The following is a 27,343-nucleotide window of genomic DNA, read 5'->3' on the forward strand; positions in this document are numbered from 1 at the left end:
ATTTAAAGATATTTGTTGTGGTAAGTGTAAAGTACTCCCCCACTTTGGTATTACACGTTATGGAAAATGCATATTGCTAGGGTTATAAGATGGAGTTTAAAAACTGTGATTGACTGCTGAAATATTGGGCTGTGGTTGGAGCATCTAAGTATGGGAACGTTTTTTTAAAAGCTTTTGACTGGCCTGTTTCCAAGAAAACGATTGTAGCGTGATGATGTCATAGAAATAGGGCTTGGCTTGTGACACCATGGATACAGTATGTACACCTATATGTATGTATGCAACTAAATGTGTTCAACGACGTCAACAGAAACATCTTGCTAACAGCTGTCCTTATAATTTATTAACAGAAAGTAAGATATAATTAGCAAACTGGTCATAAATGCTGAACCAACAGTGTAATGAGTATGCAGTGGCTAACGACAATTTGAGCCAAACTGAGATTCGAACACGGCGTTCCAGCTTTTCCCGCATGGTTTCTTGTTTCTAACGCGTTTTTACTCATGTTATTTTACGTCGTTCCCTCTTCATTGTTTTCTTCTCACAGTGATTTAAATAATGAAGTTACTACACCAGTGACGGTTTTCATGCGTAGCGTAATGCACTCCTAGAATAAATACCAATTTTCGAATACTATGACAGTTTACATCAGAAAAAATTGATTTAGTCTGTTGTCGCGACTATAGACTAAACAAATATTTTTTTTCTGTTTTTGTTGGTTACTGTTCCCACCGACTGTGTGCTGGGAATATGACTTTACATTGCTTTTGAATAAAATGTCTCTTATGTGCTGTAATATATATTATAATACTATATTGTCCATGTACGTGAATTCCTGCATGATAAAGGGCTTAAAATATCATAAGATGATACACATGAACATTATATACAAAACTTACGTAAATTCCCACAGCACTCGCAAATGGGATTCATAATGTTCTAGATGGTATGTACTAAGCATGAAAAGCCTAACAGGTATAAGGGGCGTTCAAAAAGAAACAAGCCGGAGGCATAATTACAGAAACCAGTACCTGTATGTTGGAAGTATTCACCCTGGCTGTTAAGACACTCCCACTGTGACACAAGCCGGTGAATGGCTGCCTCATTAAATTCCCGGGACTGCGATGTTAACCAGTTCCGCACGTACAGCTGGACGTCGTCGTCCACAAGAGTGCAGGAAAGGTTATGCCAACGTTCTTCTTTGACCAAGACAGCCCCCTTCGGATTCACTTCCTGCAGCACGGGACAACAGTGAATGTCCAGCGTTACTCGCCAACCTTGACCATCCTTCGCCAAGCGATCAAATAAAAACGACCATGAAATCTCACCCGTGGGGTCATTCTGCTCCACGACAATGCAAAGCCTCATAAGGCCAACACAGTCGCGGCACTGCTGCAGAAGTTTAGATGGGAGGTTCTCGGCCACCCACCATACATTTCGGACCTCTCTCCCTGTGATTACGCCATTTTTGGTCCCCTTAAAAAGGCTCTGAGGGGAAAACGATACACCTCGGGCGACAACGTCCAGCTGTACGTGCGGAACTAGTTAACATCGCAGCACCGAGAATTTTATGACACACCCATTAACCGCCTTGTGTCACAGTGGTACAAGTGCCTCAACAGCCAGGGTCAATACTTCTAACATACAAGTACTGATTTCTGTAATTATGCCTCCGGCTCGTTTCATTTTGAAGGCCCCTTGCATAATATCTATATTACTTAAATGAGCTAAGACAAAAATTTCGCCCGCATCTCGTGGTCGTGCGGTAGCGTTCTCGCTTCCCACGCCCGGGTTCCCGGGTTCGATTCCCGGCGGGGTCAGGGATTTTCTCTGCCTCGTGATGGCTGGGTGTTGTGTGCTGTCCTTAGGTTAATTAGGTTTAAGTAGTTCTAAGTTCTAGGGGACTTATGACCACAGCAGTTGAGTCCCATAGTGCTCAGAGCCATTTGACCATTTTTTGACAAAAATTTCAACATAGCTCAGAACTAGATGACAATGTAATATTAACTTGCTTTCTTTTCTGGCGTGTGGCGAATGTACTTCGTGCACCATTGCTATTTTCCCATTTTCCTGTACAAGTCGCGAATGTTTTACTGGTAAGCGTCCATGTGAGCTCGAATCTATCTAATTTCTACCTTCATGGAGTTTTTGCGAGATATACGTAGAAGGGAGAAGTACATTGCTTGACATAGATATAGAGAAACAGAAATAAACTCGATATTTACCACATGTGTCTGGTGTAATCTCACCAAAATGCTAGAAATCGATTGAAAAATCCCACATACACGAGACTAAAAAAAATATAATTATTTGAATAAAAAACTTTTGATTAACGTATTTTTAAAATAGATTAAAAATTATAAAATAAGTTCCCTTATCTTATAAAGATTCTAACCCGTACAGTCCTGAAACTGTGTGTTTGTCGATTTTTACTAGCTATGACGATGCTTTTAAAAATTGAAACGAAAAATATGGACCTACGCGACATATAAGGAATGTACAGAGGTGCTGTCACTGAGAAAATGTCACGCAACGGTTCATATCGGTTGCAGTGCAATAAAAATGTTAATGACTCTGGTGAACAATCCATGTATCAGTATCTATTGCATACGCCCCACGTTTTTCTTTTTAAATTTTAGAAGTATTATCATACCTATTCAAAGTTCACAATTACAAATTTTTAGGGCGATTTGTTGAAGTTAGTAATCTGTATGGGGCTAAGAGGAATTACTTTATTCTTTTTACCGTTTTAAAAACGTGCTATATTAAAACGCTTCCTTGTTTTATCAATTATTTTTGTGAATGAAATTAAGCTAACCCCACCATCCACCCATTTAGACGCAGTGAATCTAATTTGTCTGATACAATGACTTGTGTTAGTGTAACTCACAGCCGTTCACCGACAACGTTTCTCCAACGGTTTTCACTTTCAGATGAGATTAATTGTGAAAACAAGGTAAGATAACATCGGGTCCTTCTCTGACGTTTGCGGAGGTGTTTCAAGGATCTGAAGTCGTTTCTAACTTAACTGTCAGTACAGACGTCTGTCAGGGGCGTGGCATATTGCCCTGATGAAAGAATACTGTATTTAGCTGTATTGGTCAATGATTGTAAATGCTAATGCAGCTCCCCTTTAAACAGCAATTTATGCTGAGCCATTCGCATGGAATATCATAGTAATTATCATAGTGATGTATACATCATTTCGAAATCGTAGCAGTCGTCAAAGAAGGTCGAGCCCACAGAGAAGACAGCACATTTTCTCAAATGTGATGAGGCAGTAGAAGTTCAGACCGTAAGAACTGCTCTGTCTTTAGTTATGAGACACGCCAGTTTTCCTGAATCGGTTTCGGTAATATTGGATCACTCCCGTATATGTAATTCATTTATTTATATTTTTGTGAGAAAGAAGTAGGAATACAAATGTGAATAATACTAACGTGAAAGGAAACGTAAAATCAGCACCCGATAGCAATCCATTAAATATGTAAGTACATATTCTACAGGTTTCTAAGAAAAGAGATTAATAAGAAGTTCAAAATAGCAAACAATGAATGCCTTGACGAGAAATGCAAAGCTGCAAAAGACCAGATAATGAGAAACATAGATACCGCACATAAGACAATCAAAGGAAGCCTGTGAGAAAAGAAAATAAGCTGTATTAAAAGCTAGGTGGCAAACCAGTACCAAGCAGGGAAGGGACGGTTCAGAGGTGGCAAGCATTATACCAATAGGTGGGCTACCCAAAGGAAATAGTCGTGAAGACAATGTAATTTAAAGTGAAAAGGAATTAGATGCAGAGGAGATGTGTTATACTGAGAAAATAAATGGACAAAGCACTAAGAAGCCAAAATTTAACAGGGTTCATGGACTAGACGATATGCCGTGGGAATCATTGAGGTCCTAGAGAGAACATTCTATGACAAAAGTATTTCATCTGGTATGCAAGACGTCCGAGAGAGATGAAATACCGTCAGACTTCAAGATCAATGTAATAATTCGAACCCCAAAGATGGCATGTGCTGACAGATGTGAATATCAACGAACTATCAGTTTAGTAACTCATGGCGGCAAAATATTGACACGAATTTTTTACGGAATAATAGAAAAACTTCTAGAAGCCGATCGTGTGGAAGATGAATTTAGGTTCTGGAGAAATGCGGAAACACGGCAGGCAGTACTGACCGTACGATCTAACTTAGAAAATCGTTTAAAGAAAGTCAAACCACCATTTATAGCACTTTTATACGTAGCGAAGACTTTTGACAATGTTGACTGGAACACACTTTTTGAAATTCTAAAGATAGCAGGAATAAAATACATGCCAGCGGAAAGCTACAAATAGCTTGTATAGAAACCAGACAACAGTTAATAATCTAAGAACATTTAACGGAAGCAGTAGTTAAAAATAGTTGAAAAGAGATTGAGACAGGTTTGTAGTCTATCCCCTGTGTTATTCAGTCTGTGCGTTGACCAAGCAGTGAAGGATACCAAGGAGAAATTTTTGTACGGGAAATAAACCTCACGAAGAAGATATAGAAACTTTGAGAATTGCCGATGATACTGTAACTCTGTGGAAGATAGCAAAGGACTTGAGAGACTACTTGAACGGATTGGACAGAGTTGCAAAAAAATGTCATAAAATGAATCTGAGCAAAAGTAAAACAAATATAATGGAACGTAGACAAATTAAGTCAGGTGATGCTGAGGGAATTAGATTATGAAATTAGTCACTAAAGGTAGTAGATGAGTTATGCTGTTTCGGAAATAAATAATGATGTAAGAAGTAGACAGGATATAAGACGCGGACTGGTGACTATAGAAGGGAAACCATTTTCGAAAAGAGTGATTTCGTTAAAATGGAATATAAATTTATTTGTTTTGAAGTCTTATTGGCAGGTACTTGTCTGGAGCGTAGCCCTGTACAAAATGATAAGAGGGCGATAAGCAGTTCAAACAAGAAGGGGCTAGAATCTCTTGAAATTCGGTGCTAAACAAGTATATTGAAGTCACGATGCGCACATCGCGTATCTAATGAGGAGGCACTGAATAGAAGTGGGGAGAAAAGAAATTTGTGGCACAGCTTGACCGAAAGAATTGATCAGTTGGTAGCACACATTCTCAGATACCAGTGAATCGTCAGTTAAGTACTGGAGGGAAGTGGGCTGAAAATTCTGTAGGATGACGAAGATTTGAATGTAGCGAGTAGGCTAAGACAGATTTAGGTCGCGGTAGTTGTCCGGGGTTTGCACAAGATAGACCAAAGTGTAGAGTTGCTTCAGTGTTAGGATTGAAGGCGACAACAACAACAACAACAACAACAAGAATAAGACGAAAATGCTTTGTGACATATGCATTTAAAGGAACGTAGTATTATAACAATGAAGCCATAAAAGTAGATGACTTTTTGTGTTTGGCCAGCTGAAGACACCGTCAAAATTGATAGAGACATAAGTAAACGTAAGAGTAAAAATGGCTTAAGGCACTTTCGATAAACTAAACAGGATTGTCAAAATCATGCGTCAGAAAAGCAAAGCTTACAAATCTGTGAGAGTGTGGCTTACTAATTTTGGCTTATGACAGTCAAACATTTCGAAAACTATTCAAAACAGATTGATGCTCAGGGCATAAGCCTTGAGGATTACCCCGAGAGAAAAACAAAGAAATGGATCAGAGAACAGAGTGTATTGAAAGATGTAATTAGTCGTATCTGAAATGAAGCTGAAATGGAGGTGGTCGTGATATCCAGCCAAATTTAATCAAGAAACCCTTTTCTGGATTAAAAGGGACAATGAAAGACTGAGATAAAGACTTGATGTAAGTTAAGTAGGCGACATCAGGAAGCATGCATAAGCAACATGAATGAGACCATGATGCATAGAAATAATAGAAACATCAGCACTTGTATAACACTGAATACGAAGTACCTGCTATTGATTATGACGATTATAATGATGATGATGATGCAGTAATTTCTGGAGCGTTTATAACTGCAATGCTCTGATCAAAATAACCGACCACTCTTTCAACAGGTCTAATAATGTTATGATAGGATAAGCAATTTCATATTTTCATCATAACTTTTAAAGTTGTCTGAATTTTATTCCGTATATGCTAAATTGTAGACGCCATCCAAAAGTGTTCTCTGTTCCGAGCATTGATCTCTGAAAGCATAGCTGTCTTTGATACACTCAATAGGAATATATGTGGAAAGACTTTGGCTTGTTGTAGCAGCCAGGGACGAGAGCGTTGCGTTCACTGCGAATATTTAGCTTACACGAAATAGAGTGTTCTACTTCGATGCTGTCGGTCTGTGTAGGTTGGTGTGCAGAGACACTGCTATGGTTGAGTGAGATGTTAAATTAAATTGAATATCATTTCTGTTGTGATCATTTATTGTGCCATATGTGTCACACAGGTATGTTGTGAGTCATGGTCACTGAAACTATGCTTTCATCCCTTGTCACTGTTATATGATTCTGGTATATTTTCGATAGAGTGTGCACTATGAAATATTCACCGATCTATCATACGTAATGTTACTGATTTTCTTCCTTCACTAGAGATACACATCTTCCTGAACCAACATTACCATAAGTATATACGTTTTTGAAAGCTACAGTCATTAGTACACTATGATTATTCCTTTGCATACTTTTTAGACGAGAGTGTAAATCAGCTAGAGAGCTAGAGGTTCATCCCTTTATGGTATACATGACGTGAATTCTACATGTATTTAAATTTCAGATTCATAAAAAGAAAAGAACAGACTAAGCCAAGCATGCTCACTGCACGTAGCTTGACTATAAACAGGGCTGCTTACACGTGGTTAAGGCCAGGTCATGAGTTTTTCTTTAGTAAGTTTCCCTTTTCTCTCACCAGCATTCAAGCCTGATGTTGGTTTGCAGTGGTACTCCGATCCTCGGTTCTGTGTCCCTTCCTCTTCATTTACCCGCATGTAATGTATGCCATCATTCATAATCTCGAGCATGTTTGACATCTTGACCATGTCTGACGATTTCTTCCCTAAACAGATCCTTTTTACTGTTGTTCCAGTGACTTTGTTGTGGCTTAAATGTGTTCTGCTGGTTTGTCTCTCCTTATTTGGATGTATCTTCAAAGTGGTCTCGTTTACTGAGCTCTGGAAATTCTATTTCTCCATATGCTCATCATGCAGTAACAACATATCTTCAGGGCTTCTAGCTGTCTTATCTCGTGTTTTCCAGTGGTCTGAGTTTCGCACCCGTATAGGACTACACTCCAAACAAATCCTTTCATGATCAATTTCCTGATTTCCAGGTTGATGTTCTTTCTATAGAGTAAATTATTCCACAAATTAAATGGAAATTTAGCCTGCTGCATTATGCTCACAATTTCTTACTGGCTTCTACTATCCGCTGCGATGCTGATTTCCAAATAGGTCAAGTTCTCTGCCGCTTCTAGCTCCTCTCTTACAATTCTTATACTTAGAGTTTCATACTCTTCTTCAGCATTGGGCACCATCACTTTAGTCTTTCGATTGTTGACTTTCGTATCATTCTGATTACAGAAAATGCTTTCCATTCGGCTGAGGATCTTCTGCAGATCTCCTTTCATCTCTGCGAAAACAGATACAAGGTCTGTGAAACGTAGCATTTCTATCACCTGCTCATTAATTTCGATACATACCTCAGTAGTTTTGTACACTAGGTCTATACATTCCTGGATACATGCATTGAGTATAAGTGGTGAGAGAGCATAACCTTGTTCATGCCTTTAGAAAATTTTGCTTCTTGTTCTTGATGTAAATTGCTAATCAACCTTAAGTCTTTCTTATGGAAGCTATCACGCCCATGTCTTTCTACTTTAGTTCAAAAATGGCTCTGAGCACTATGGGACTCAACTGCTGTGGTCATCAGTCCCCTAGAACTTAGAACTACTTAAACCTAACTAACCTAAGGACATCACACACATCCATGCCCGAGGCAGGATTCGAACCTGCGACGGTAGCAGTCGCATGGTTCCGGACTGCGCGCCTACAACCGCGAGACCACCGCGGCCGGCTTTCTACTTTAGTCCTCCTTGTTCATCACTCTGAGCATTTCTTGACATTTAATATTATCAAATGCCAATATGTACTAACTCATAATGCCTGGTAAAGGATTTACGTGTCTGTACCTCTATAAGACTCGGTCAAATGTTCCTTTATAGCCTTCAAGATTACTTTGCGCAAACTACCTTGTTTCTATGCTTCTCTTACTCTGTTTCCTTTTAAAATATCGCTGTTAGATAGCGTTAAAAATATCAACTCTTCAGTCTTTATGTAGAAGAGAACAGTCTTATTTAGGGCATGTTTCAGGATAAGCATTTACATGGTAGAGAAGGAAGAGCTTAGAAGTCACTGTACTGTCCTAGAATGTGGAATTATCTGTAGTGCACGCCAACTAGTATCCAGAATGCTAAACAGTTAATTTTCAGCAAATGCCCATGAACCGTCTCCAATTTACTCTACTCGCCATTAAAATTGCTACACCAAGAAGAAATGCAGATGATAAACGGGTATTCATTGGACAAATATATTATACTAGAACTGACATGTGATTACATTTTCACGAAATTTGGGTGCATAGTTCCTGAGAAATCAGTACCCAGATCAACCACCACTGGCCGTCATAACGGCCTTGATGCGCCTGGGCATTGAGTCAAACAGAGCTTAGACGGCGTGTACAGGTACAGCTGCCCTTGCAGCTTCAACACGACACCAGAGTTCATCAAGAGTAGTGACTGGCGTATTGTGACGAGCCAGTTGCTCGGCCACCATTGACCAGACGTTTTCAGTTGGTGAGAGATCTGGAGAATGTCCTGGCCAGGGCAGCAGTCGAACATTTTCTGTATCGAGAAAGGCCCGTACAGGACCTGCAAAATGCGGTCGTGGATTATCCTACTGAAATGTAGAGTTTCGCAGGGATAGAATGAAGGGTAGAGCCACGGGTCGTAACATATCTGAAAAGTAACGTCCACTGTCCAAAGTGCCGTCAGTGCGAACAAGAGGTGACCGAGACGCGTAACCAATGGACCCCATACCATCACGCCGGGTGATACGCCAGTATGGCGATAACGAATACACGCTTTCAGTGTGCGTTCACCGCGATGTCGCCAAACACGGATGCGACCGTCATGATGCTGTAAACAGAACCTGGATTCATCCGAAAAAATGACGTTTTGCCATTCGTGTACCCAGGTTTGTCGTTGAGTACACCATCGCAGGCGCTCCTGTCTATGATGCAGCGTCAAGGGTAACCGCAGCCATGGTCTCCGAGCTGATTGTCCATGCTGCTGCAAACGTCGTCGAACTGTTCGTGCAGAAGGTTGTTGTCTTGCAAACGTCCTCATCTGTTGACTCAGGGATCGAGACGTGGCTGCACGATCCGTTAAAGCCATGGGGATAAGATGTCTGTCATCTCGACTGTTAGTGATACGAGGCCATTGGGATCCAGCACGGCGTTCCGTGTTACCCTCCTGAACCCACCGATTCCATATTCTGCTAACAGTCATTGGATCTCGACCAACGCGAGCAGCAATGGCGAAATACGATAAACAGCAATCGCGATAGGCTACAATCCGACCTTTATCAGACTAGGGAACGTGATGGTAGGCATTTCTCCTCATTACACGAGGCATCACAACAACGTTTCATCAGGCAACGCCGGTCAACTGCTGTTTGTGTATGGGAAATCGGTTGGAAACTTTCCTCATGTCAGCACGTTGTAGGTGTCGCCATCTGCGCCAACGCTGAGTGAATGCTCTGAAAAGCTAACAGTTTGTAAATCACAACATCTTCTTCCTGTCGGTTAAATTTCGCGTCTGTAGCACCTCATCTTCGTGGTGTAGCAATTTTAATGACCAATAGTGTAAATTCCGACAGATTTCAGTAAAAGGCTGCTTCTGTTTTTCAGTTCCTGATACCAGCACAGTGGATGGTGATCATGTTTATGAGTTCTTCGACTTCTGTCTCAGCTGCTGAATTCCCCTTTTCTTTAGAGCATACTTGCGCTGGATAAAAACCTACGAGAGTGAGTTATAGACATCCACTGCTTATCCACAACGTTTCATTTGACGAGTCATCCATTTTTATCACATGAGAATATTGTGCCTTGGTACAAGGCAATGGGCTCCGCTTTTCTAGCCAAGCAGCTCACTCACATGACTGCCAGAAGATGCAGTGTTTTGATAGTTTTTATTGCAATGATTTAAAAGTAAATGTTCGGTCCAGTTAAATTCGAGATATTTATGTGTATAACTGTGTTCCAGCTCCTCCTTATGTAATAATATACCCACTCTCCCCCAGAATTCTCAAATTCACTTAATGGGAAGTATTTGTTAATGGACTCGGATCTAGTTCCCATAGAATCCGTTTGGAGAGCTGGTATTACCTGCTGTGATTTTGTTACCACATTTTCAAAATTCTGCCCTTACTTAGGCCAAACTATCCTTGATGGTTATTGAGGAAGGTTTACATGCGATTGACATTATTCGTGGGAATGGAATTTTTAATTCTGGAGCTTTCTGAATTTAATGAGTATTAGTGATCAGTGTAGACATTCAGTAATGGTATCAGTTTCTTTGTACACTGACCCATTCTGAGACCTTGTCTATGTTAATCAAAGTTGTTGACAAAATTTCTACCACTGGTTAAATTTCTGGTGCAACAACTACGGTTATACTGATCGAATTAGCACGGGTTACTGCATGAACTGAATAGACGGACAAATATAATGCTGCTACATTGTTGAAGAATCCACTGTCAGACTCTTCCAGCACTTTTATATTAGCTCTATAAGAACTCTTGAGGCATACACATATTATATATTTGTTGAAGTTTCTGCAATAATGGTTAGCTAACGTCTTAAAATTAAAATTGTTAATGGATGCAGTTCAGCAAGTGGGTCACTAACTCACCAAGCACAAGAGTCGAAACATTTTTAACACCTCTATTCTTCCAGTTACGGCATCTCATAAATGTTTCTCTGAGACTCTCAAATATACTCCCGAAGACGTATAAATCTTTTTTGGCGCTCTGTCAACTATCATAAACTCAGTGAAGGTGTAATCCTTCATTATCTTGTAGATGACCGAAAAAAAAGCTGGAAAATATTATTGCTACCACATTCTGGTGAGGAGAGCTAGCATGTGCTACGGTTAAAATCTGTCATGCAACTTATTACCTATTTTCATATTACTTATCGCTGCATCATATCAGGTACCAGTAATAGAAAATGTAATTTTTGAGAAGGTGATTCACTATACCTTAACTGCCTTTCTGACTATTCTTTAAATTATTTCAACTTAAATACTTGTACCAGATTCTTCCTTGGTTCCAGAAAAACGTGAACATCTAATTTGTTTTCACTTTCTAGCAGACTAAGTGCGTGTGCGGAACTGGAACACGAAACGGTAATGTTCACCTATCCTGTGCGAATGATCTACGCACTGAGCTATCCAACACGACTCGCGACCCACCCACCCACCTTCGAAGCTCTCCTTCAGCCAGTTCTGGTACCTCTCTTGTGCTGTCCGAACTTCGAATCTGGGAAACATTCTCTCAAGTTCGCTGGCAAAAAACCCTGACGTAACAGCAAAAAATTATTAGACCACAATTTCCGTGTGACATTGTATCAAGTTATAATCATGAAAATATTTCTCTGAAACAAAAGTAACTATGTGTCACAGCTTTCTGGAAGACAGTTAACTTTTGATGGTGGTGAGAAAGCTAGAATATAGTTTGTTTATTTCTGTGTAGGAGAATATTACACTGAAGTGACTTCTTTTACTTAGCTACCGAATCATATTAAATCTTAATTGTCCATAGTATACCACTGTCAGCATTCAACAGTATTTGTCAATGGTTTCCCGTTTGTCTTTCTTGTGACTGTAATACGATTACTCACTTTTTGCTTGTGAGAATAGAGGCAGAGTGTTAAGTACAATTAATAACAAAAAGCAAAGTATGTTGAACTTGAATTTTGTGTAGTTCTTCAGTTTAATGTTGCTATACTCCATGAAGTTTCAAGCATGAACCACAGACCAATTTTTAAATAACATATTTGATTACTGTAAAGCATTTGGAAAAAATATGCAGACGAAGTTTTCAGTTCAGGACCCAGAAATGAACTTATTATAAAATTCGTAGTATCATAACAAAACAATATTTTACTGACAAGGATAGGTAATTAAATATTACTTCTTACATAATATGTCTGAAGTGTATTTTCGTAGTATTGTACATTATGATTACATTACATCTCTTCTCTGATGAACAATTCTTTCACCAAAAATGTACAAGGGAGAACACTATGAGCAATTGGATGATGAAAGACAGTACCTTACAGATATTTGTCATGCAGACTGGTGAGATGTCGAAGAGCTATGTAGAAATTGTCTATGTCATTATAAAATTGTACATAAAAGAAGCATCTCACAATTAGAAATCTCATTTACAGCCACTATTTCCCTTTTGTTTCATGGAAGGTTCACTAATGAATTTTTAGATGTTGGCAGTATCATTTCAACAAATTTGTGTTTAGTATATTGCAACAAAAAATACTAGGCATCATATAGATATACATGTTTTATTTTTCTAAGCAGATCATGTTATAGTATATAAGTACATACTTAGCTTTCATGAACTTACTTCTGTAAATTACAGTATTTCTTTGTGATTTTATTCTTATTATAACTATGTAACAATTTTTCTTTAAACTGTAATATCAACTACATCATTAACAATGACAAACATTATGATCACCTGATGACCTTTTATACTATTAAACTCAATACAAACAACAGGTCAAAACGGTAACCTGCTGAAGCACCATCAGTGTTTATGCGAAGGGAAGTTTTGTAGATTGTCATAGAGAAATAGAAAGAGGTGTTAGGAATGATTCATGATTTATAGGTATCCCTGCTCAATTGTGTATCTGAAAAGTACCCCAGCTGGAAGTTACTAAAACAGATTTTTGGACAGTAATTTGCTTTAGTGGTGGTGCATAAATTATTAACTCAGTATTGCGCAAAACCAAGAAGAAGACTTAAATTTCGACTTCAAAACACAGAATGGAACAAAATGTATTTAACTTATGCTGCAAATTACAGGGTAATGCCAAACAAATTTTAACATCTGAACAACTACTGCAGGCACATTCAGATAATGAAATTCATAACATAATCTATGAAGAAATTATGTGATATCCCAGTGTGAAAATGAACTGATAACATAGATTGTATATCCAAATTATTTGTCTCTCAAAACTCTTTACAGTAGATTGTGGTATACAAAAGGGAAACAACCAGTTTCGATTATTGCAGAATTTATAGCAACAGATATAACCAATATTATTTTGAAAAATTTGTATAAATTTTTGAGAAAAGTAAAAATCTCTATTTTCAGTGCCATTGTGAGGTTTGCTTGCATCATTTCAGTTTATTGCAGTAAATTATTTTGGCTGTAGTCTAAAAAGCTATATATACCAACAGTGTTATATTTTTACATCAAACAACTTTTTTATAAATTCTGTGGAGTAAAATCAACTTATCATAACAACAATACAATTTCAAATGTGTTAAACATCAATCAAGAATAAAATCGAGAAATTATTTCTTATCTGCTCTGGTATTATACATACTTTAGTGTCAAATTCAAGTATTGAATCATGTTACATCAGAAATAAAGCTGGTGTTATGAAATATGTGATGGACAAAGTGTTCAATTTTACCCATGAATTCTTGCAGGATAGCAGGATTTTTGGAGCTAAAACGCTCCTACAACATACGAGATGAAAGAAGATAAGTTGACAGTATTACAAAACCCCATTAGAATTCAGGTAAAATTGCAATTCCATTCTATTAAATTCAATAACAATTTTTACATGGCAATTTGTTATATTTTCCCATTTACGAAGTTGAGCATTTATTTAAGTATAAAAATTATTGAAACTGTTTAACACTTCGGTTCCTATAATATCTAGTCTTTCATCAGTTCATTTGTCTTCTGTGTTCCTGGGAAAGATCCGTTAACACTAACACAATTAAAATTAAGCATAGCATTTCATAAATATGATTATGATTTGTGTCTCACCATAAAGCTTTTCACCGTAACCAATTTAGAATTCACAAACAAAATTTCACAGAAATGTGCTGATGTATTCAAAAGTAATAGTAATTTTAACATTATGTCAAATGAAATTTAACATGGAGGCTTGAGTCAACACTTTGAATCCCATTTAGCATCACACCAGACCGTCGAACACCCTTCTATATTCACAAGGGTTCTAAAAGATGTAACAGATACTAGTATACTACATATAGTTTTATGAAACAACTCTGTAGCTTTACTGTTGCCAGAGTGCAATATGCATAAACACATATATTATGCATTGTAGCATACATAGAAATGTATAATTCCTGCTTTTTGTGGTAGTTGTTCTTTCAGGGTAATACTAACATGAAAATCTATCTGGCAATCACTGTACATGTTAAAGAATAAGAACAGGTGTTTGCACACATAGCCCTTGGCAACTTCATTCGCTACTAGAGTTAAGTGGTGTCAGCCCCTATTACTGTAACCTCTTGAGAGTTCACCAGTACTAATTAATATAAGAACATTTTTAAAAAAAATCATTTCTACTCTACTTACTTTTAAGTTACTAGGACGAGATTTACAGAAATATATTGCTCTCAGTGCTACAGCTCTCAACTAAGTATATAGATTAATCTCTTGTCCTCATAAAGAGGCTAATGGTATCAGTTCGAAGAAAGGAAGTCCTTCTAGAGCTTCACGACCCTATCAAGCACGTTGTTTGCTTTCCTAGGCCCTAAATACTATGTTAGAAATGTATGAATGTTTAGATTAATAGAGCAATAGTAAGTATAATCTTGTTTTTTAGCAAGTTGACAAGAGAAACTTTTTTACAGTAATCATATTCAGTCTCACTGTCTAGAGAGTTTTAGATTTTTATCTGTTTGCTTTAATCTTTTAATGACAGAAATCTGATATGTAGAATTTCATATTTAAGTTACAAAAGTGATATGGCAAAATATGTATTTAGCATCATTTAAAGGATGTCCATCTAAATTACTTTTACTATGGAACGGCATGCAGAAGGCATAACCTCATTACTTATGATCAGGGGTACAAAATACGCGCAACTTACAGCAAGCTCTAGAAGTTCTTTTTTTTCTACAATGCTTCTACTGAGGCGAAGAGAGCTTTCCACAGTTTGTTAATTTGTGTTTCGTAGCTCCTATTTTTAAACCTTGATAGGAAAGTATAACATCAGAAATACAGAAAGTCTGGTTTTCACTTCTCTTGTTTTCAAAGAATAGTAAATCAGTGTCAGATAACCGCAAAGTGGAGATTTGCAAGTACTTTTCTTTGTATCGATCACTTCGTGACTTCATACCGTAGAGAATAAAAAAGTGCGTAAAATGTTTTGTAAGTCGTTCAAGAAGCTGCCTGGAAATTTCCTCAAAACTCCCACGTGTAAATACCGTTCGGAAATAGTCGAATTATCACATGTGATCAAAGAAGCAATATACCTACATTCTATAGTTCTGAAATCGGCTGCTCTTTTACACGGAAGAATTTTAGAGCGTAGGAAAGTACTAGAGGAGACTGAGCTAGATGACTATTGAGCGATAGCTACTGAGCGACGGTCTGGAGTAATGCTCTACTGCATTTAATGGCCTCAATCACATCACTTTGCATGGCATCAGTTCTTAAAATGGGACACTTGGCAAACATTTTGGCACACATTCGCGCAAATGATTTCATGCCACAGAAGTAAGACCACAGCGCAGAATACTTATCAGTAAATGCATATTTACAAAAAGAGCAATATTTTGATTCACTTCTACTAACGTTAAAAGATTCCATCCTCACGCATGTAGTTTATGTCCATGAGGGTGGGGGATCCGCCTATCACAACAAATTTTTTCGTCTATTTTGAATAAATTGCAACAACTGTCGTCACAAAATAATACTGTTGTTCAAAAATATGACTGCCTTCTACAGAAAGTCTTGCGTCGCTAATCCCTGTACGCAATTCACTGGGTTTAAAAAGTGTCTCCCCTAGAAACATCACTATCTCTGATATGACGTAGCTTGCCATTCACAGAAAGTGTGGAACCGCGGTAAGTTGCAGACATCCACGTCGCGTTTCTAGTTTGATGGAGTACATACATGCAGGGAACTTGTCGATTCTACAACAGGCACTCGCGTAATCTTTATAAACAAACAATACTGACAGTGGAATACAAGATTTAATTCGACGACTGCTCTCCTAGGCGGATGTATTGAGTGTACTTCGCATTTTAAAATAAACTCGGAGGTCCTGAGCAACTGAACCTGCTCTGGAATGAAGCTCCCCAGATAGTGTCACTCGGTTACAAGTTATCAGTTGGCGACCACTTCAGTTTTTCGCACGAGTGGTCACTTAGCGGCTTCGACAACCTTTTTTCTCACGTCTGTTAAAAAAATGACTGTTCCAGCCAGTCCTGTGAAAGAAAAAATTACACTACTTCATCACTTAGCCCGTCATGAAGCGAAGGTTGAGTAAAAGAAAAAGGTAATAGAAACGAAATAGCTTCCAACAGTAGCTCACGATTTTTTTAAACGTGCGTTTACTCCAAGTCAATTCGCTAGCTTTCTAAAGAAATTGAGGCCCAATACAGCGTCAAAATCACAACCGAAATCTAGAATCGAAGCTTTACGCTTCAGAGTTCATACGGAGCGGTCGCGGTCGGCGAATGTTACTGCCCCGCGATCGTTCGTATAGCGATTAATATTAGTGCAGCGCTTCTAGATTGTAAGGTCGCTGGCGCACCGCAGGTACCTAACTTTCTCATGTCCTACTGGCTGGCTTGCAATGTCACGAGAGTCCACTAGCTATACCAATTCGTGAATTTGTTGGGAAGACTTGTCGGAAAAGTTTCGAGATGCCTACTCCACTCGCAGTCGAACACCCGGGGCAACCTCGGCCAGCGCGGCCGCTGGGTCCGGGTGCGAGAGCGGCGACGACCCGGTGCCCCCGTCCGGGGTCGGAGGGCGACGGGCGTCAGAAAGGCGTCGCTGCCGGGCGCGGTGGAGCGGCCCCGCCACTGACGTCACCGCCCAGCAGCGCCACGCGCCGAAGTACACTTTGGTGTCACGAGAGACGGTCCAGCCGGCGCCGAACGTGACCGGTGGCCCCCGCGCCGTCTGCCGCCCAGCGGCGGAGCGAGGGCGGGGAGACAAAGAGACATGGCGAGGAGGCGAAGAGAGAGAGAGACAAGAGAGGAGGCGGCACCGGCGCATTACGTGACGATGATGTGCGGCGCCGAGAAGAGCACGGCTATCGTCGCGATGACGGTGAAGAGCGTGAAGATGATTAGGCACAGGCGGTCGACGACCATGGCGGCGAACTTCCAGTCGTTGGTGACCTCGGCCGCCTCGTCCTCCTTGCGCAGCTTGTCGGTGATGACGCGCAGCTCCTTGAGGATGAGTGTGAGCTCGCGGTGCGGGCCGAGGCAGGACCCGGCGGCGCCCGCCCCGTGCAGCAGCGTACCGCCGCCGGTGCTGCTGGAGTCGTCGCCGGCGCCCGCGCCGCCGCCGCCGCGCAGGAAGGTGCCGGCCGCGGAGCCGCCGTGGTGGCGGAAGTCGTCGTCGATGTCGAGCACGTTGGCCAGCAGGCTCTTCGAGGAGCGCTCCTTCAGCTCCAGCTCGCGCAGCTGCAGCGTCTTGTTGCGCGCGCCGCCGGCCGCCGCCTCCGCCTCCATGCCCGGCCGGCTCATGCGCAGCACGCACGGCAGCCAGTGCAGGAAGATTGTCTTGATCTGTGAACACCGACACGCCAAATGTCACATTTCGAGCGGGACTCCATACATGGGAGATTAAAAAAAGGTGGGCACAAATCAACAAATTTTTTTTATAGGAAAGACAGCCAGCTGGTTGCAATGGATTTTATAGTCGAATTGACCATGGTTTCGACTCCTAAACTAAGGGAGTCTTCATCAGAATTTATATCCACAGGTCGTGGTCTCGCGGTAGCGTTTTCGCTTCCCGAGCACCGGGTCCCGGGTTCGATTCCCGGCGGGATTTTTCGTGCCTCGTGATGACTGGGTGTTGTTGTGTCGTCTTTATCATCATGATTCATCCCCATTACGGTCGGAGGAAGGCAATGGCAAACCACCTCCACTAGGACCTTGCCTGGTAAGGCGGCGCGGGTCTACCGTGTCGCTCCCCTACGCTCTGCAAAGAACTATGGGACTCATCATCATCATCATCATCATCATCATCATCATCATCAAATAAGGGGATACAAAGTTTTAGCGTTAAAATTGTATGACGAGAGCTGTTATGCTCAACTTCTTACGTATGTAACTACGTCTAATATTAGTTATTACTGTCTTGTATTTTTCTTATTCGTGACTAACTTTGAACCCCCTTATTTAGGTAATATAAATTCTGATGAAGACTCCCTTAGTTTAGGAGTCGAAACCATGGTCGATTCGACTATAAAATCCATTGCAACAAGCGGGCTGTCTTTACTACAAAAAATATTTTCACGGTTGCTGCACACAGTTATGTTTAAAGTTGCAACTAATTTTTATAAAACGCAAAATTGTTGAACCTTTCTTGTTCAGACAGTTTTAGAACTGGTTCAACCTCAGCTAAAGTAGTTAAACATGATTGATAACTATTCATACAGTACAACAAGTGTTTAAAAACAGGTGTTAAAACTTCACACATCAAGAAAAGTTTTGCTCCACCTCGGTTCCCAGAGTTCCGGAACCTGTACAGAAAATTGGAATAGAGATCAACATAAACATCATTCCCTCCCTTTTTATTGCTCATGAAAACCCCACATTGAATCTTGTACCGCATACAGAGAGACTTCCAGAGATGGTGGTCCAGACAGATGTACACAACGGTACCTCTATTACTCAGTAGCACGTCCTCTTGCGTTGATACACGCCTGTATTCGTCGTGGCATACTATTGACAAGTTCATCAAGGCACTGTTGGTCCAGATTGTCCCACCCCTCAACGGTGATTCGGCTTAGATCCCTCAGAGTGGTAGGTGGATCACGTAGTCCATAAAGCGCCCTTTTCAATATCCGATTGAAGTCTTTCTCGGCGTATTCCACTGATGAATTCTACTCGGGTTATCAGCCGAGTGGTGGCGTCGTCTTGTCGCATCCAATCTGTTTGCGGACGCCGCTGCCTTCAGATCGGAGCGTTCCTGACGTATTTTGTCGATTGTGGGATTCCACGCTGCACTGAGCTGAAAACCGCTATTCCTGTTTACTAAATTGTTGTGCAGTCGTATCTCCACTGCCTCTTTGAAGATCGAGTTCCAGAAACCGTTGGCGCTGCACAGCTTCTTCGTTTTTTCGAATTCTAAGGTGTGTCCCTCGATAATACTATGTTCTAATACCGCGGACTTGTTTGTTTGTCCTAGTCGTACGTTCCTGACGTGTTCAGTACAGCACTGGGAGATACATCGTTGTGTCTGCCCGATGTATTCCAAGACGACGCCACCACTCGGCTGATAACCTGAGAAGAATTCATCAATCCATTTCAATCTATCCCAGGCATGTTCGATAGGCTTCCTGTCTGGAGAACAAGCTGGCTACTCCACTCGAGCGATGTCGTTATCCTGAAGGAAGTCATTCACAAGATGCGCACGATGGTATCGTGAATTGTCGTCCATGAAGACGAATGACTCGCCAATATGCTGTTGATATGGTTGCACTATAGGTCGGAGCATGGCATTCACGTATCGTACAGCCGTTACGGCGCCTTCTATGACCACCAGCGGCGTAAGTCTGCCCCACATAATTCCACCCCAAAACAGCAGGGAACCTACGCGCTTCATTTAGTCAAGCTGAATTACAAAATTATTTTTTCTGCAGTTCTGTTCAGCACAATCTCGTTAGTTTCTCGATCTACCCACCTAGTCTTCAGCATTCTTCTGTACCATCACATTTCAAAAGATACCATTCATTTCTTGTTTGAACTGTACATCGTCCACGTAACACTTCCGTACAAGGATGCAATCCAGAGATATATCTTTAGGAAAGACATCCTAACACTTTAATTTACAAACAAATTAATTTACTTAGAAAGGCGTCTCTTGCCATTGCCAGTCTACAATTTATATCCTCTCTACTTCGTCCATCATCAGTTATGTTACTGCCCAAATATGAAAACTAATCAACTACTTTTCGAAATTATCCTTGTTTTGCTTTTGTTGATGTTCATCTTATATCCTCCTTTCAAGACACTGTTCATTCCATTCAGTTGGCCTTCAAAGTCTTTTTCGGTCTGTGATAGACTTACAATATCATCGGTAAATCTGAAAGTTTATATTTCTGCTCCAAGAACTTTAATTCCTACTTCGACCGATGACCTCGCTGTTTGGTCCCCTCCCCCACATCAGTCAAACTACTTCGAATTTTTCTGTGGTTTCCTTTAAACCTTTCTTAATGTACAGATAGAATAACATCGGGGACAGGCCACCGCCCTGTCTCTTTCTTTTCATTATTGAGAGTGATAAAACAAAGATGTAATGAAAGTTCGGATTTTCAAGCACAAATCTATACTACTACACAGAGTGCTCATTTTAACTGAGGACATTGAAATACCTCGAACACTACACATCGGATCAAAAGAAGTTATGATTCCAATTTGCCTCGGAAAGAGACACCCAGTGACACCACACTCGACCCGCCACCCCACCCCTAGCGTGGGTGGATGGGGTAACTTTGAAATCTTCTTTGGAAACCCACATTTTGTATTGAAGATTACAATTTAAGGCAAAATCTACATACGTTTTGTGTGATCGATTGTCTTGGTTTCGTCATAGATGTCGTTGTAATCGGAGGAATAGAAATGGGCGTAGTACCGTAATTTACGATATGCTACTCAATGGCCATTGTATATTCGGAGGGCACGTGGGACTTCAGCTCCATGCTGCGATGGTAGGACAGGTCAATATACAGGTCAATATTTCATAACATGTATTTGAAAATCTCATTTGCAACGTTGTATTAATTCGAGGCCGTGTAGCGAACTACGGTGTATCACAACAGGCAGTACACTGCGATCGGGGCTCACGTAGAAAATATGGCGGCTCTAAACATCACAAAACTTGAGCAGTGTTTATTGGCTGCACACCTACCTGTCATCAGGAGAAAGGACGTGAAAGTGGTCGATGAATGTTGCAATGTTGCAACCGCAGAGTTGAGGCTGCTGTTGCCTTGTATGCCGAGCAATTTCTGGAGAAAGGTTGCTCTCGTTCGTTTTTTTACAAGGTTGTGTTTACGTCCGATGGCAGCATACAGACTGGCAAAAGGACACGAAGCAAACGTGTTGCAGGAGAAGCTAATGAAGTAGCTTACTAGCGGAAGTGCACCACAACCCACGGATGAGCGCCCGGAAATTACACCGCGATTCCGGTATATCGGTAGGTAGTATTGTCACAATACTGCATCGTTATACATATCATCCACGCCACTTGTCAGTGCATCAAGAACTCCATGGCGCCGATTTTCATAACAGGGCAGTGTTTTGTGAACGGGCACGTCATCAAATCCAAACAACCCCCACTTTCTTTGCCAAGGTACTGTTTTCCGATGAGTCTACACTCACAAACCATGATATCGTTAACCGGCATAACATGCATTACTGGAAGGTAAATAATCCCCACTGATTACGGCAAGTTGAAAAGTAACGCACTTTGACGATTAATATATGGTGTGGCATCTTGGGGAAAAAATTCATTGGTCAGTATTTTATCGACGGCACGATGAATGGAACAGGAACTACACGTACTACTGCATGATGTTGCCCAGGGTGTTCGACAATGTATGTAGTTTCAGTATGACGGTTGGCCAGCGCATTACGCAATGGCCGGTGGATCGGCATAATGTGGCCCTATTAATTGGACCCTCTAGGTTGCCGGCTTAGACGCCGCCGGATTCCTTTCTGTGTGAATATTTAAAACATAAGGTGTACCAGAAAATGCCAACAGGGCGTGAAAATATGGTCGACCGCATCGGAAATGCTCGTGCTGACATTCCCGCAGATATGCTTCTGTCCTGCGTATGGTCGTTTGAAAAGCAGATCACTAGGTGTACTGAAGCAGGCAGTACTATATTTGAACACTTACTCTTATTGGGGAAGTAGAGTAGCGTTCGCCTCGAACGATGGCCACAGTGAGGCGTCGAGTAGTCCCTGGTTCGATATGTCGGAGAAATACGTTGCGAATGGGGTTTCCAATTACATGTTATGAAATACTGGCCTGTCGTGCCCTCGCAGCATAGAGTTAGGACTCCACGAGCCACTGGATACTCAAGGGACATTGAGTAACATGTCGTCAGTAACGGTTCGTACCCACTTCTATTCCTCCAATTAGAGGGCGCTGATAACCTCGATGTTGAGCGCCCATAAACCCCAACACACACACTCCTCCAATTAGAGCGCCATCTGTGGCGAAACGGAGAAAACGCTTCAGATAAAACGTATGTAGATTTTGCCACAGAATCGTAATCTGCAATAAAAAACGGGAGCCGCTACTGGGGATTCCAAAGTTGCCCTCTGCCACCCACGCACTGGGTGGGGTGGGGGCTCGAGTGTGGTATAATTGGATATCCCCATCCGAGTCAAATGAATTGGAATTGTAACGTTTCTTGATCCCATGTGTAGTTTTCGAGATATTTCAATGCCTTCAGTTACAATGAAACCCAGTATAAATAAGAGTCATTGCTTAAGGTCATTAGGTCGTTACCAAAAATCTCGGAAAGTTCTTTAGAGATTTACTTCAAATTTTTACACAATCCTCTAACAAACATACAGACCGTATGTTTTTACCAATATTTATACAACTTTCGCTCCTTATATTTCGCTCCTACCTTCAGAACTTCAAATGGTGTATTCCAACCATGTTATCAAAAGCTTTCTCGAAGTCTACAAATGTTATAATATAGATTTCCCCTTCCTTCTGAGAGATGTGGCAAGTTCACTGTTTCCCCACATGTGCCTCCATTACTTTTAATAGCGTCTGTAGATATATAAGTAACAAATGTGATTTACAGCTCCAGGTAAATATCTTCAACCGATGCTATTTCAGTATCGAGAAGCTCAGCTTAAATTGCTGCTGTCTCCCATAATGGAACTCAGTTCCATCATGTAAGGCAAATGCTACTATTCAGCTATTAAGGGGATCATCATATTTCTGACATGATCAAAGCGATAAAAATCCAAGAAAAGGCAACTATTACGTGAAGGAACTGGTGGGGTGGAAGTGAGAGGCAAATATTATGTCGCTTGCGTGGAAAAATTTCTCGAACCGACCCATTGTCAGTGATATATTTCAATGTTAGTCACATGTGCCTTAATTTTTTTGTTAAAATTCGACAAGGAAACTGCAGACTCTGTCCTGTACCAAGTAATACCATCTAAAAATCGTTACAAACGTTACATAAATGAAATGTAAGAAGTTATGTGATGACTTCTCTTTTATTGTTCATTTCAGTTGTCATGTGCTCAATTATATATGTTCAAATGAGCACTGTACTAATATGTCCAAATATACATTTAAAGTACGTAGCATCAGATGATGACTAGAATACAGCACAGATGGTGACTCCATAAGCTATAGCATTTATGAACAATAGTGTATAAGTACAAATGTATACTATGCTTGCAAAACTGATGATACTTTTGAAGTAGCATTTATGTAATATCAAATGATTACAGGTACATAAATGAGAGTGTATCCAACCAACAGTAAAGCATGCAGTTTGTTTTTTTCATGTGATAAATTAAAGTATATAACATAGTAAATTCAGTATTAAGAGGAAGAGAACTGTGACAGAACGAATCAATTTTTTTACATTTCATAACTGTTCAGCGCCTGTGCTTAATATGTGGAAAAGGCGTATAAAAATATTGAAATAAAGTGATGCCACTGAGTGGAAATTGATATGTGCCCTATATTACAGTAGTTGTATATGGTCATTCTGATTTCTTGAGAGATTCTTCACTTTCAAATGATTTACTGTTAACACACTCAAAGAACCAGACTGTTTCCAGTTAATGCAGAATATATCGCAAACTACTTAAAAATATTTCTGATAAATGAGAGTATACCAATAAGAGGACACAAAAATGAAGATGGTTTATTCATGTAATTATGTACCTCTGATATTTGTTTATCAGCTAATCGACTGCAAAGTTTTTGTTTAGGTAGGGTGCGTCAGGGTGGCTGACGAAATCAAGGAATCAAGAAAGTTTATCAAGAAATAAGTTAGCAAACTGATGTTTCAAGTTAGTTTTCGAAACCATGATTTCCAGTTGTATCCCTTATTGTAAGCTAAAAGTATTTTTCATTAACAATTACACATCTGATAAAGATTTACCGTTGTTCCTCTCTTTCTTGTCCTACAAATAAATAAAATTCCACATATTGCTCATACAGTATTGCACATGTCTTTTCTTTCAATGATTAGCTAACATTTCAGTAACAGCACTGGTAATGATAATGTGATTTACAAGTCAGAATTTTAATTGTAACGAAGGACCATAAGATGGCATCATCACTTTAATCTGATTCTGTTTATGAAAATCTTAAAGCTTTGACACAAAAATGTTCACACAAGAACTCAAATTAAATATTGTTTCATGTAATTGCTATATTCCCTAACTGTCCACAGAAGACTAATAGACGTCTGCACCCCACATATAAGTGAAAAGAAACATTAATATAACTTACTTTCTCAATGAATTTATATATTAAAGTTTGTACTTATAGAAACAAAATGTTTTTACGTTTAAGAATCTCAAGACGACAAGCAATATAGAAAGAAGGAACTACTTCTCTTCAAATGTCGTACAGTTTATTTAAAAACGTGTTATCAGTACAAAGGAAATTTTATTTAGGTAGGACATTAAATATATATGGACGTTGGAACACCAAGTGGTCTATCAATGAATCAGTGGTGTGAAAACAAAAATCGAAATTTCTATTATGATGATGACAATATATGATTTTCTATAGAGTTGTAAATTTCTCAAGAAACCTGTACTTACTGGGAGGTAATCCTCTACTACAATACTTTGATGTAAAAGCTAATTATTTATTGCACACATCATTAATCAAGCTAAGAACAAATAAGATCAGTTTCAGAGTGGCAAAAAATAGAGTTAATGATTTTTTTTCAAGCATGAATCTATACTGCTGTATATGGACAAGTGATTGTTCAATGTTCTTACCAAAAATCTCACAAAGTACTTCACAGATTTATTTCATATTTCTACATGATCCTCTAAAGATGATTCGGCCCAACATAAGCTATTTTTTTCTGTATGTATTATATAGAGGGGAAACATTGTTACCAAAAATCGCGGTTCTGTTTATGAAAATCTTAAAACTTCACCAGTATATTTATACTGGTGAAGAACTATTCGAAATTATTGGAAAAGTTGAGTCTCTGTTCTATCGACTTTTCCAGAGGCTACGTATTTTAATGTACAAATATACACAGTAAATAAAAAGGATAAATTATTAGGAAAACTCTCGAAAACGGTTTGAGAGATTTACTCAAGGTTTTTACACGATACTCCAATAACTGTTCATATGAAAATGGGCTACATATTTTTTAAAAATATTTATGGTATTTCAGCATATATACTGACGGAAAAAATATTCCAGCACCAACAAATAATTAACGCAGAGTAATGAAATTTCTGGAATACGTGTGTCTAGGTAACACATTTAAGTGATTAACTTTGCAAAATCACAGATTACTGTAAATGTGAGAAAAGCCACTGTAAATGTGAAATGTTGGTACATTAATGAGTGGTGTAACTTGGGGGAGGGGGGGCATTGAATTTTTGTAGCACTTCGCTGGTGAACACAGGGATGGTTAATGCTGGTTGTGAAGGAGGCTCGAATTGTCATCCCATGATATCCCATATGTGCTTGAGTGGAGACAGATGTGGTGATCGAGCAGCCAAGGGAACATTCAACATGCTTTGGAGGATGTTCTGTTACAACAACAGTATGAAGATGAGAGTTGTCCTATTGGAAAACACCCCCTGGAATGTTCTTCATGAATGGCAGCACATCAGGTGGAATCATCATACTGACGGACAGATTTGCAGTGAGGGTGCATGGTATAGCCACGAGAGTGCTCCTGCTGTCATACCAAATCACACCCCGGACTCTTACTCCAGGTAAAGGTCCTGTGTGTCTAGACTGCAGACAGATAGGTTGCAGGTGCTAACCTGGGCTCTGTTGTGTAAAAATTAGAAATAAATTGGTCAAAAAATATCCGAGGTTTTTGCTAACAACATTCCCCTTTATGTATTACATACTTATTTATGTAACATATAAGTTATATTAAAAATATGTAGCCCATTTCCATCAGAACATTTATTTGAGAATCATGTAAGAATAGGAAGCAAATTGGTCAAGGACGTCTTAGCTTTTTCCTAACGATGTTTACCCTTTACATACTGTTCATTTATGTACTACATATATTAAAGAAATATGAAGGCTATGTCCATCTGAACCTGTATTACAGTCTCAAGAGCTTCCCGATACTTTTGCTAACCTATACATGTGTGTGTGTGTGTTTACATATTGTATATATATATATATATATATATATATATATATATATATATATATACATATATATATATATATATGTGTGTGTGTGTGTGTGTGTGTGTTTTCATATTATATGTATAATTAAAAATATACATTCTGTATCTGTTCAAATTGTTTTTAGAGCATTGTGTACAAGTTTGAAATAAATTGGTTAAGACCTTATGACATTTTGCTAACAAGGTTTCCCCTTTATGTATTACATGTAAATTTATATACCATATATGTTTGAAAATATGTGTCCTATGTCCATCCGAAAGTATGTCAGTGTATCATATAAAAATGTCAGCTAAATCGATCAAGAACTTTTGAAATTTTTCCTAAAGACGTTTCGCTTTGATGTGTTAGGCATACATTTGTATACAATAAGTAATAACAACATATAGCCTGGGTCGATCTGCACATTTATTGGAGAACCGTGCGAAAATGTGAAGTGAATCAGTCAAGAAATTTTCCAGATTTTTGGTACAACGTTACAACGATCTATCTTTATATAGTGATACAGACATAGGTTTTTATATATTACATATATTTAAAAATGTGTAGTCTATGTATGCCCAAAAATATGTTCAAATGTGTGTGAAATCTTATGGGACTTAACTGCTAAGGTCATCAGTCCCTAAGCTTACACACTACTTAACCTAAATTATCCTA

At 39.5% G+C, this 27,343-nt stretch overlaps 1 protein-coding gene across 1 annotated transcript in view; it reads right to left on the reverse strand.

Moving 5' to 3' along the window:
- Window positions 1-12,242: 12,242 nt before the first annotated feature.
- The window catches only part of LOC126263381 (neuronal acetylcholine receptor subunit alpha-7), a 327,371-nt gene continuing 312,270 nt past the window's right edge, over window positions 12,243-27,343 (reverse strand). Inside the window, exon 10 of the mRNA XM_049960473.1 lies at window positions 12,243-17,847. Coding sequence (XP_049816430.1) covers window positions 17,329-17,847 — 519 coding nt within the window. The 3' untranslated portion in view covers window positions 12,243-17,328. The remainder of the gene's footprint in view (window positions 17,848-27,343) is intronic.

This window comes from Schistocerca nitens, chromosome 6 (assembly GCF_023898315.1).
Source record: "Schistocerca nitens isolate TAMUIC-IGC-003100 chromosome 6, iqSchNite1.1, whole genome shotgun sequence".
NCBI lineage: Eukaryota > Metazoa > Arthropoda > Insecta > Orthoptera > Acrididae > Schistocerca > Schistocerca nitens.